A 13,586-nucleotide genomic window follows, 5' to 3' on the forward strand; every position below is an offset into this window, starting at 1 on the left:
AGGACTCCATAAAAATCTGCTTTTGCTCCTTCTCCTGCTTCTGTTCTTGCCAGGACCTACACCCCCACCCCACTACACATGCCTCAGAATGTCCTCCTTGTAAGGGACAAAGCGTTAATGATTTCTCTAGAATGGATAACATCTAAGGAAGAACCAGGTGAGAATGACCTGAGGAAGCCATCATATGCACATTCCAGAACAGGGCTCCAGATATCTCGATGCCACAGCCCACTGGCTCCAAGGAATAATACCTGGGCCTTGATCTTTGTTCTAACCAGTTCCTGGATGCCTGAGGGGACATGTATACCAGACCCCAACAAAGACAAGACTCCCTCTATTCCTTTCTGATCCCAGAAGCTCCATCTGTATCTGCTCTCTCCATATCTTCACTAAGCTCTGCTCTCACTTCCTGTGGGCTCACATTTGATTTCCATCCTACGTGAAGCCAAGGGCCCTCTTGGCCAATCCTGCGGAACCTTCTGAGTCCCTGGACTCGGCCTGCATGCATCAAAGGAAAACTTACATTAAATAAATTTGTATGTTTTTCTCTTCTTAATCTGTCTTTTGTACAGGGGCCCCAGCCAAAACCCTGGAAGAGTGGAGGAAAAAGATATTCTTCCTCCCCTACAGATATCATGGTTGAAAACCATCAGAAATAATAAACAGCAAACTAAATAAACAGATTTAATATATTTAAATGCTCAGAAAAATGAAAATAACAATACTTAACATATTTAAGAACTAAAAGGGAAATTTGAAAAATAAAAGAGAGTAGTCAGATTTAAGAATAGATTGAATCAAGAACCAAATAAAATTTCAGAAATGAAAATACAATTGAAAAATTAAAACTCAGCAGATGAGACATCATGGAAGAAGGAGAATAGAGGAGAAAAAAGTATTCAGACAAGTTTTACAAAGACAAAGAAATGGAAAAAATAAAATAGAGGTTAAAAGGAATAAATAATCGGAGCACCTGGGTGGTGTAGTTGGTTAAGTGTCTGACTTTTGGTTTCAGCTCAGGTCATGATCTCAGGGTCCCAGGATCAAAGCCCCGCATTGGGCTCCACACTTAACATGGAGGCTGCTTGAGATTCTCTCTTTCTCCCTTTGCCCCTCCCCCTACTTTCTTGCTCTCTCTCTCTTTCAAATAAATAAATCTTTTTTAAAAATGTTAATCTATTATTAAAAAAGGAATAAATAAGAGTAATAATAGACTAAGAAACAGAATAACAGAGTAACTGGTTGGAATTCCAGAACAATAGAAGGGAGAACAGTCAAGAATCCATATAGGGGGAAAAAATTAAACACAGTCCTGGGGTGCCTGAGTCGTTAAGCATCTGCCTTCAGCTCAGGTCATGATCCCAGGGTCCTGGGACCAAGCCCCACATTGGGCTCTCTGCTCAGCAGGAAGCCTGCTTCTCCCTCTCCCACTCCCCCTGCTTGTGTTCCCTCTCTCGCTGTCTTGCTCTCTCTGTCAAATAAATAAATAAAATCTTTAACAAAAAAATTAAACACAGTCCCTACCTCACACATATATAAATATGAAATCAAAGATAAATCATCAATCTAAACAAAGAAGCTACAACTATTACCCTTTTAAAAGTAAACATAGACTATGTTTGTGATCCTTGAGAAGGTAATGATTTCCTAGCAAGGAGGCAAAATGCGTTAAAGGAAAAACATTGATAATGTCAACATTTACAAAAATTAAAAATTTCTGCTGATCAAGAAATATGAAGGAAATGAAAAGGCAAGCTACAGACTGGAAGAACATATTAACAATACATATTGACAAATGATTAGGATTCAAAATATCAAGTTATAAAATATTCTTACAAATTAATAAAAGAAAAAACTCAATAAAAATGAGCAAAAGGCTTGAACAGACACTTCATTAAAAAAGATATATGAATGGCCAGTAAGCACAGGAAAAGGTGCTCAACATCATTAATCATTAGATGAAAACTAAAACCGCTAGAAGACATAGCTTTACACTACTAGTATGTCTAAAATGAACAAGACAATACTATGTAGTAGTTATGTAGGAAAGACGAAGTTAGGGTTCGAAACCGATGGCCAAGAAAGAATTCCTGAGACGTCTTTGGTGCAAAAAGGTGATTTTATTAAAACACGGGGACAGGACCTGCGGGCAGAAAGAGCTGCACCAGGGTCATGAGGAGGGGCCCATTATATACTTTCAAGATGGGAGGGGGTTAGGGATAGTGTAAGTCTCTAAGGAATTTTGGAAGCAAGGTTTCCAGGATCCTGAGAGGGCTAGTTATTGTTGGAAAAAGCTCATTTATTACCGTCTAATAAAACCTTAGTCATGAGACCCTTCAGATGTATATCAGTGAGCCATATGCTTGGGGGATGATTGCCAAAACATATCTTGGAGGTTTTAGAGATAAAGGAAGTTTTCAAAGGAATTTTTATATGTTAAATTAGATTTGCTTGGGGGGTGGTGGTGTTAGGTTAGGAATGCCTTTTGCCCTTAGCAAAGTATTAACATCGAGGCAGCTGAGTCCCTAGAGGAAGGTCACTTTGCCTGTTTCAAGAACTTGTCAATGGGCTGTAGGTAGTAAGGAAATTTAATAATTTTTTTTCTGCCTTTGTTTCCCACATCAGTAGCAGAAAAAAAAAAAAGACAACACTGCACTACATCAAAAACTAATAATGTAATGTATGGTGATTAACATAACATAATAAAATAAAATAAAAAAAAAAGACAACGCTGAGTTTATCAGCAATGATGTGAAGCAATCGGAAGTCTCAGGCTTTATTGGTGGGACTGTAAAATGGCACAACTACTCTGGAAAGATGCACGTTCCTGATGTGTTCTTTTTACCTTCCTCTGTTGGATTATATGGGTCAAAACTTTCCCCTTTTTGCTTAAGCCAGTTCAGGTTAGGTTTGTCTTGCTAGCAGCCAGTGAATTCTGACCTAAACTAAAAGATAAGATACACAGGTTGGACCACTGGACATGCATTGTCGTTACGCTGGGCAACGTGGAACTTGGACCACTTCACCACAGGTCCTTAGGCAAGGACTTGAACTGTCCTGCTCAGATATGTATCCACAAAGCCAAAAACTCTGAACTGTGACCTAGATCTCATTTGCTTCTCTTCCCCTGGCTGTGCACTTGTGTTTTCTGCCTACAATGCCCTTCGATGCAGATACTCTGGGTCAATAAACATGAATGGGTAAAATAGAAGGGAGCAGGAAATGAGAAAAATCATGAAATAATAAATCATGAAATAATAAATGGCAATGGTAAAATATTAATTTTGGCATTACCATTGCCAAAATAAAATATTAATTTAACAACCAACTTTGGAGACTTGCATAATCTACATGCAGCATACATGACCATAAATTAAATATTGGCAAAAACAATGTATAATTTTCATGATTATGTAGACTGTGGCCTTCAAGAAAATGCTGGAGGCAATAGACACAGAACTACATTTAAGTAAGATGATGCACATTCTAAGGATTAAGGCAACTGGATCTTACACAGACTGGTCAGCACACAGGAGAACATTCCGAACTGGGGTTTACATTTTTTAAACGTGAGACAAATGTAGTAATAAATCAAGTGGAAAACCCATGGCCTATTCAGTTACCCTCAAGTTTCATTACATATAAATAACATTAAGCTACTGGTATGACTTCATGGTGTAGTTTCCTTCCTGAGAGCTGTATTTCTAGAGGAACCAGTCTGGTGGGATTTATATCTGGCTCAACATTATTTCTGTGGGAGACATTCATTCTTTGGTTCTTTACCTTGTGGATCTTAGCTTACTTTAATGCAGCCAAAGTAACCATTTCCCATTTTGCTTCACCACATTTTCCATCTGACCTTTCTTAACATGTAGAACCTTTAACAAAGAATCACGCATACCTGTGTCATAATGCACGATAAGTCTTTCACTGTGGCTGCCTACAGTCTGTGGCTCAAACTCCACCTCCAGCTGCATGGACTCTCCCATGTTAAGTGTTCCGGCAGGTGGCTCCACAGAGAAAGGCCTGCAGCACATGGTGAGACACACTATCAGAGCACATTCCTGACTGGTGTGAGGAGACATGGGGGTTCTTGGGCTGCAGCAAAGCTCAGAACCGACACCACAATTTGGTGATTCAGAAGTAAAGTACACTTTCCCCCCTGATGTGAAAGAACTTCGGTTTTAAGGTTAAAATAGCAGGACGAGATCTGCAAGTGTAAGCAAAACTTAAAATGATAAGGTAACGTTGTTTGTGCCCTTGCCGTTCAGCCATTCTTTTAACATTCACGGAGCTATTCCAGTGGTCGGCCTTAAAACATGTATGCAAATACTGTAATTTGCAAAAGATAAATGCCTTCTGAGGAGTAAAAATCAAGTTTTGTGACAGTTCAATGAAGAGAAGGTTTTGTAATGGAAAACTGTATCAGAGTCCCAAAAGATCACACAATCACATGAGGGTAACTTGAGGGCAGCTTAACAAAGGGTCTACTTAACAGGGGGGAAAGGGGGACTACAAATGATACAATCCCCCAGGGTTATAAACAGTAAAGCCATTATGACCTCTAGGCCCAAAGAGCCAAGGAGAAGAAGGAGTGGTTTTGAAACTTGCAGGAGTCCTACTAGAATGCTGCTACATGAGGAGCAAGGAGCTTTAGTCAAGAGAGACAGTCAGCCCAGATGGCCTCACAGGGAAGAAACTATGGGGGAGAGTACCCTAACTTCACATCCTCCTGTCTGATCACCTGCTGGGACTCCCACTGGCTGAACCTAACCAGAAGTCAAAGGCACAGGAGCCTGTTGACCTTTGTCATACAGGTCAGCATCCCGGGTGACAGCAAGCTGGAAACCAGGGGAGAGCATTTAGAAAGGCAAACTGGGGACAAGTTCTGTGCCTTGAAAATAGAATTTGGGCACATAGACATGATGGGGTGATAGGGTGGATTTGAGAACAGGAAATCGTTTCATTTAATTTCCCTAGAAGGAAGTGGCAAGAGAGAAGCTGGATCTGATCATGAGGTACCTTAAATAGCTTACAGAGTTCTTCCTTCTAAATAGAAAACCCAGCCCATTTAATTATTTTCATGGTCCATTTCACTTCTCTAAATTGCTATTTTTCCAAAGTAATGCATTGTACAATGTATCTGGCAGGCTAAGTTTTTTCTGATTATTTACTTCTATCACAATTGTTTTTTAGTTTCATCCCTGAAATCTTCCCTGAGATAATGAACTTAATGTCTGAAAGCCTAAGCTTCCTTCTGTGAGGGTACCGAGCTATGGCAAGGGTAGCACAGGGTGGTACCCGAGATCTTCACTGCAATGCTTCCCACCACGGAAAACTTTCTCTGGGGCTATCTGGATCTTCCTCTACTTTCACTTCTTTATCTTCCCATTCCTTTGTGCTTTTCCCACACCTATAGCACCAATCCTCCAGTGAACCCCAGGCATTGCTGTAGAGGTTCTATGGGGTAGTGGTCACTAGTCTGAAGCCAACTGAAAAAGCTCAAAACTCAGCTCTGCCATGACCCTGGGGCGAGTCACTGAACCTTCAATCTCCCGGTCTGTAAGATGAGGGTAAAGACAGCACCTACTCTACAGGGTGGGAGGGAGGACTAAAGGAACCGATACAGGTAAATTGCTTAGAATAAAGCCTGGCACGTAGGAAGTGCTAAACTAATGTTTATTATTATTTCTGTTATCTCCGCCACTGGCAGCCTCTAGATGGATGATGAGCCTGAGGATGATCTTGGGTGTTTAGATGAGTTCCAAGTTTTTATTATTCTCCTCCCAATCTTTCACACTGCTCTACGGATACTGTAAAAAGAACATCTACAGGTCATAACACATCCATCTCTAGTTCAACACCTTCAGTGGTCCTCATAATCTATGTAATAAAGCTCAAAGTCCTAGGCATTTGAGGTTCCACACGATCTGCTCCCAACTAGATTTTGCATTTTCATTAAACACATACATCTGTCCAAATGTCCCATGTTATCGGTCACATTCCAAATGAGGCTGGGGAGGGACAGGGTGGGAGGGCTCTGCTCCCTTCACCATAACCTCGCCTAGCACTGCACCCCCTCTCCCTTCCAATCAGACTGTGCCCCCTACACAGACATTCCCCAACTGCTAGGGTCACACAAGAATACTTACCATTCTCCATAGGTCATATTTCCTCCAAAGTCACTTATCACTGCCTGGACTCAAAGATACCTCTTATCTTCCTGGATTATATATAACTATTATATATATTATATATAACTATAACTTTGTTTTTACTTCTCACTTCAGTTCACCATGTGCTATAGTTAGTTTTCATGCCTGTTCTTGTTGATAGCTATAGACTCAGGAGATGACAGGAAAGGGAAAGCAAATAAGCGGCCATGAGCATGGGCTCCATACCAGGCACCAACTACACTGGTACCTTACGTACACCAATCCTCTTAATCCTGGGAAGAACCTGAAAAAAGGAGGTATTGTTATTTGCACTTTAGATATGAGAAAACAGATGCTCTAAAAGGGCAAGCGACTGGCCCAAAGTTACCCAGCTAGGTGGTGGTGGAGTGGGGCTGGAAGCCGGCCTGCAAGTTCAAGTTCTTTCTGCCTAACCAAACCACCCCTGAACAGGGAAGCCACCTGATTAGATGCATCTTTGTGTCTCTCACTCCATGCACAGTTCTTTACTCACAGAAGCCTCTCAAAAGAGGTTGTGGATTGAATTACAACCAACTTTCAGAGGGAAATAAAAATATCTGTAATCATTAAGTAATCTTTATAACATCATGGTGGGACAGAAAAGGAGCAGACCTTTAGTACCTGAAGAATCTCTGCCTCCTGGGATGAAGGTAAGTGATCCAAAATAAGTCTCATAGTCTTAAAAGTTCCTTCCTCCCTGATGGCATCATTAAGAATCTTAAGAACTGAAGACTGGGCCCAGTTTCCTGACTTTGGGAACAATGTTCTAATATTTTCTTCTATCTTTGTCTCCCTAGGTCCTAATATTTTTTCTTTTTCTTCTACATGGTACTTTCATTTTCTTTTCAAACATTTCTTGGTAGCAAAAAGAAGAGTTTTGAAATGAATTGGATAGTATTGCATGGCAGAACCTAAGCTAATTTTCTATGGACAAAGAGTCCCTTCTCTAGGACCTCCAGAAATCCAAATTCTATACAGATATAACAGATACTTTTCTGTCGTGCTCACTGTTGGGTTTATATTACACTAAATTTCTTCAGTAGTCACAAAAACCACCTGGGACAATCATTGCTACTTAGAGCTGCCTAAGCTTTCTCAATAAATCAGATGTTAATTGGGTAGAGTGTATTCAGTTCTGGCACTTAAAACATTGTCTATAATTTGATTTTGTACTTCATTTTACTATAGGCAGACAGGCTAAACTGGCGAGAAAAGATCAAGTATCAGAAAATATTCTTAACAAAGAGGTAAAAGGCATTGTTTCTCAAGGGTATAAGGCTGGCTCTGTCTACCAAAATGTTTGGTTTTGATATCATATCCTCATTAATACTAAATGCTTGATTAGGGAGGGAACTTGGGTTCATGAAAAATCATGAGCCACAAGAAAGATTTTGAGTTTTTGTTCAATCCACTATAAACTGCTCTTGATAACTAAAACTCTTCCATCCTTATGAATCGATATTTTAGCAGAAGGCTAAATACTGGCCCTGTTATATTAAATATGGAATTTAATATTAGTATGTTTTCTTCAGACAATCTTTCTTATTAACTGATTCCTGACATGAGGTTTTGGATTTTGAGATTGCTTCTTAATCTTTTCTATTTCACCTCCCAAAATTAATCCCAATTTAATAGTCAGAATTATTCTGGTACCTACTAGACTTTCAGGTCAAACTGGCAATAAACTTGAAGAGTAATGGTTTATGTTCTCTGTATATTTTATAGCACACTGCAACTCCTTTTATTAACGTAAAAACATTATGCCTATTTTATAGTACTAGGAGCATCTTTTTATTTTAAATATTGTACAGGTTTATAGTTGTAGCTTTGCCTTGGGATATACTGTTGGTTAGGCATCCTATAAACATTTATTGAGCACTTATTTCTTCTAGGCACTATATTTGATGCTGGGAAAATAGAAATGAAAATAGATACAACCCTTGCATTTGAGAAATTCACATTCTAATAGGGACAACAGACATAAAAAGAACATTTTATTTTTTATAATTTATATGAACCTAAGCACTTATAAACCTAACCATTAATTCAATCGTTATTTCAATGAAAAGAATATGATGCGTGTTTTAAATAATTTTCTCTGAGATATTGTTTCTGTGTATTGACTTAAAGTGATCAGAGTAAGAGCAGACCCTGGGTTTTTTACTTCAAAATCTCACAGTATATCCATTGCTCTACCATGTTGGCAATCATATTAACTGAAAGACCGGTCCTCACCCCTGTGGGGGCAACACAATCACCTGTGCATTTTTTTAGAATGGCCGCTTGTCAGGGCATCTCCCCCAAGACGCTGATTCAATACAACGTGACCACAAGTTCAATGACACCCTTTCTCATTGTAGCCAGCAGGGTTCTCAGTTGCAAACAACAGAAACCAACTTTGGTGAACTTAAACAGAAAAGGGATTTACTGGAAGGATTTGGGGTCGCTCAAAGAATTGATGGCATTGTTAGAAAACATTCATTTTGTGGAAGGAACAAAAAACTACTATATCATGAATAGATACTATAACTAAACAGGAAAGCAAAAATATTTGCTAACAGGGAATTGAACTGAGAGGTTGATTATACAGAAGATGAGAGAGATGAGAAGCCCAATTTAAGATGATGAAATCGCTCAGGGATTAGTAAAAGCAGTTAGCGATTCTCACCCCTGGGCTGGAGAGAAGATGAGGAGGAAGTGTTACCAGATTCTGGGAACCTGGCAGAAGCTGGAACCATGGCAGGCTAGGCTAGGCCGACAGGAATCAGAACCAGAGAGGAGATACAGCCTCTGCTGGGGGCCTCTGCTGAAGTCAGAGAGGGAGGAGGGGAAATGCCCTGGCTCCTTGCTACTCTGCAATCTCCTTCTGGTAAGATGCACATAGTTTGACTGAAGAAGGAAGCAGGTTAACTGGCCTCCTAGTGGTCAAACTCAGCTGCAATTCAGCTGAGGCAGCTAGGAAAGCTAACCGCCCAGAGATACTGAATGGAGCCTGGGAAAGGCAAGGAGTGGATCCGAGGGTAAGTAAGCCCAGAACTGGCCCATGTTTGTTCTAATCCAGGTTTTGCTGTTAACTCACTGAGGGAACTTGGATAAGTCATTTCCCTTCTCAGGTCTTATTTCCTTCATCTGTAAAATGGGAATGTTGGACTAGAGTTTCTAATGTCTTTATGATTCCTGGCTCGTCCTTGAGTTGGCTCACCGTTTTACCTTGGACGTATTTCTATATTAGGAGAAAATGATTCACATTCATAGTTACACGGATCAAAAAGTTTTAGATCTTTTCCTGCAACTTCACACTATGAAATCTATGGAGTGATTTTACTTCACTTTTGTATGAATGTAGTATATAATAAATTGCCATTTCTATGTAGCTTTTAAGATTCAGCCACAGTCCAGGAAGATATGCTGCCTGCCCTTGTTTTTCTATCTTAGGTGGATTTTCTTTTTCGTAGGAAAAATACAAGTATAACAGGAAGTTTTTAATGTGTATTATGGAAAGTGGTTGTGGGAGGCCTTTTTTGAATCAAAAAGGATTTGTTCTTTCTTACGTCACAGTGAGCCACTTAACGTGCTTCCTTCTCCTTCAATCAAACTATGTGAATCTCACCAGGAGATGGCAAAGGCTGTATAGGCATTTATGGACGAGGTCAAAAGACACTGATCTTCAAAAGAACTTTGACTTTGCTGGTTGATTTAGCTAAATGAGTTCAAGGGGTCTTGCTTCTGCCTGGGATGCAGAAAGCTAGAAAGAGGTTGCCCACCCTAACAATGAAAAAAAAAAAGCCAGGTAAACATAAAATCACAACTTTTCTTGAACCAATTAGAAAGCAAATATTGCAGAGCAAACAAGTAGCCTGAAATCTAAAGATGGACAATCCCCCTGCCCCTAGGAGAGAGGGAAAGGTGCAGACTGCTTCACTTGTGGCAGACAGAACTTCCCTACAGGAAGAAGAAACAGTGAGAGAGAATGGAACAGAAGTGTTTGAAGAGATAATGGCTAAGATTTTCCAAAAATAACGAAAGATCTAGGAAGCATGGAACCTTGTGCAGGATGAAAACCAAAACTAAACAAAAGCAAAACAAAATCCTTAAAACAAAAAAGACAAAAACAAAACCCATGCCTAGACATAGCTTATTCGAATTACTAAAAACCAAATATAAAGACAAATCTTAAAGGCAGCCCAAGAAAAAGACATAATTACATCTAGAGGAACAAAGAGTTTTGGCAGAGATCTCACAAGAAAAATGTAAGCCGAAAGACAATGAAATGCCATCTTTATTCTCCTGAAAAAAAATTACGTGTACACAGAACCGTCAACCCAGAATTCTAAGCTGTAGAGAATATATTTTTCAAAAATGGAGGCAACATGCTTTGTTTCAAATGGACAAAATGGAAAGAATTTCCAATAGACCTGTGCTACAAGAAATATTAAAAGCAGTTTTTCAGCCAGGAGAAATAGGAATCCAGACATAAACTTAGATCTCCATGAAACTGTTCAGAGAGAATGATACTCCTGGGACATTCCTGTAAAGACTAAACACAAATTCCCCCCTAAGGGATGTGCCCTCCACTCACATCACTGGCAGCCCTACCACCTACAATATGGCAGAACAGGTAACCTGAAAATACCTAGAAAGACTGGATAAAATATAACTTACATAAATGTGCAGCTGAGCATGCATTTAAAAAAAAGGCAAATCTACAGGATTTAAAAGCAAAGACAAAGCTAAGAACCAGAGCAGTGAGCCACTGAGCTAATGCTAGGCCTGTCCTGGATTCTCAATAACCCTGAAGCCTGGGTTTTCATAACCCTGCTGGAGCAGGAGAAAACACCTTGGGATTGTCACGTCAGGGGACTGGTAAGCAAATCCCCACATACACCCAGGAAACTTAAAGGACTACAGAAACATTCTCCCATTAGCACAAGGGAAAATGTCTGTCTTGGTTTTAAGTGAGGCAAACAAAGTTTCTCTAGAGAATTCATAACTTTGGACATGTGTCTCCTGTAGGTTCGTCTGAATATACATTATCAGTCCAGGAACCTCTAAGCCAAGAAATTACCAGAAGAGAAGTCTACAGAGTCTAACTTTTAGAAACCAAGCAGAAGCAAATGCTAATCCTTTCTGGAGAGATGTGCCCTTAAACCTCCAAAGAATTCCACAGATAATGCCCTTTTCAAAATGAGTTCACAATCCAGACCAATACACACACTACTTCTTAAAAAGTCATAGAAAAGAACTTGACCTTGCTTCCTGTCTTCCCAAGCTGGTCATTCTTGTTATGGCGCCACTGATCAACCGCCATTCACATGCCCTGTGACAATCGTTCTTGCCTGTCTAGTAAGGGAGTTCCTTGAGAGCAAGGACTGTCTCACCATCTTTGGTGTCTGCCACGCTGTAGCTACTCCATAAATAATCAGAATAAATTCCTTCTCCTTCACTTACTTCTCTGTGCTCTTTAGAAACTTATACAAACTCTCTATGACTCAGTCTTCTCATCTTCACAGCCAATGCAGGTTGAGTTCTACTTGCATCTCAACACTCTGAACTCTTCTGCCTCCCTCTTCTATTTCTTTTCAAAGATTTTATTTATTAACTTGACAGAGAGAGAGAGGGAGCACAAGCAGGGGGCGCAGCAGGCAGAGGGAGAAGCAGGCTCCCCACTGAGCAGGAGCCTGATGCGGGACTCGCTCCAAGGACCCTGAGATCATGACCTGAGCTGAAGGCAGATGCTTAATTGACTGAGTCACCCAGGCGCCCCAACTCCCTCTTCTATTTTAAAGGACCCTTGTGATTACACTGGGCCCACCCAGATAATCCAGGATAATCTCCCCATTTTAAGGTCAGCTGATTAGCAACCTTAATTACATCTACAGCCCGAATACCCCTTTGCCACGTAATTTTACATATCCACAGGTTCTGGGAATTAGGACACAGACATACTTAGGGAGCCATCATTCTGCCTACCACACTGGCAATTCATGTGAAGAAACAAACAACAACAAAAAACCCCACTTGTCATATAGCACTTTATATAGTACCAGCAATTTATTTATTTACTTATTTTTAAAGCAAAATCTGGGGTGCCTGGGTGGCTCAGTCGGTTAAGTGTCTGCCTTTGGCTTGGGTCATGATCTCGGGGTCCTGGGACCGAGTCATTCATCGGGCTCCCTGCTCAGCAGGGAGCCTGCTTCTCCCTTTCTCACTCTCCCTCTGCTCTCCCTCTCTCTGTCTCTCTCAAATAAATAAATAAAAATAAAATAAAATAAAAAATAAAAATAAAAATAAAAATAAAGTAAATCTACACCCAATGTGGGGCTTGCACTCAGGACCCTGAGATCAAGAGTTACATGCTCTACTGACTGAGCCAGCCAGGTGCCCCCTATGTGTCAGCATTTTACAATTATTCATTCATTTATTCCTTACAACAACCCTATGAAGTGATTACTCCACTTTTCCCCATTTTTTCAGCCAAGGAATGTGACACATGAGCCAAAGAATGTGGATGGCCCCTGGAAGCTGGAAAGGGCAAAGAAATGGATTGTCCCTGACGCCTCCAGAAAAGAACACAGCCCCACCAACACTTTAATTTTGGCCCAGTGAGGTTTCTGGTCTACTGAAATATCAGATAAGAAATTCTGTTGCTCTAATCCAGTAAGTTTATGAGAATTTGTTACATTAGCAATAGAAAACTGATAGAGCCAGTTATAAAATTCTCAGTCAAAACATATTATTTATTAATAGATTTCCATGGGCAATTCTCAATGCTAAATAAAAAGATTTGTATCAACGTTTCAGAAAACCACCCACACCCAAACCCAAGGTGACTCTAAGGTCATCTTGAATTTTAGTTTCCTCTTGGACTGAAGAGGAAGTCGGCCCTCACATCAGTGAGGTCTCTCAGCCTTGCGGCTTAAGACTGTAACAAGGAATTCTACCCTGCCTGCTATTCTAGCAAATTGCTTGTGCTGACTAGATTTAGCTATAATCAATCAAAAACAAGAACTGAAGGAATGCATACCTATGAGTTTTCATGTGAAACACAGCATCTTTGTTGCCAATGTTTCGTACCAGCAGAATCTTCTGAGTGCTGTATTTGACAGGGCAAGTGGAAAAATCCAGCTTGTCAGGAAAATCTAGGATGGCTCGTGCACCTCTAGCTTTGATGGGTACAATGAACTTTTCTCTTTCAGTTATACAGGTCAACATATGGGCATAATCCTACAAGAGAAGGGTACAATCATTATTTGTGGAGATGCCAACATGATCAAGGTAACTGTGCAAGAAAAATGGCCATTGGCCAAGTGTCTTGCAAAACGACTTAATGTATTCTGTGAAAGCTCCTCAAGACCATTATAGATGTGCTTTCAATGAGATACTCTTTTCTGA

At 40.2% G+C, this 13,586-nt stretch overlaps 1 protein-coding gene across 1 annotated transcript in view; it reads right to left on the bottom strand.

Annotated features, from left to right (window-relative positions):
- HYDIN (HYDIN axonemal central pair apparatus protein) overlaps positions 1-13,586 on the bottom strand; it is a 374,533-nt gene that overhangs the window by 271,321 nt on the left and 89,626 nt on the right. The window contains exons 9-10 of the mRNA XM_073880040.1: positions 13,219-13,418; positions 3,902-4,026 (exon numbers count right to left, since the gene is read on the bottom strand). Of these exons, the coding sequence (XP_073736141.1) occupies positions 3,902-4,026; positions 13,219-13,418 (325 nt within the window). The remainder of the gene's footprint in view (positions 1-3,901; positions 4,027-13,218; positions 13,419-13,586) is intronic.

This window comes from Callorhinus ursinus, unplaced genomic scaffold (assembly GCF_003265705.2).
Source record: "Callorhinus ursinus isolate GAN/ISIS: 27379988/994484 unplaced genomic scaffold, GSC_fseal_2.0 scaffold37, whole genome shotgun sequence".
In the NCBI taxonomy this organism is placed as follows: Eukaryota; Metazoa; Chordata; class Mammalia; order Carnivora; family Otariidae; genus Callorhinus; species Callorhinus ursinus.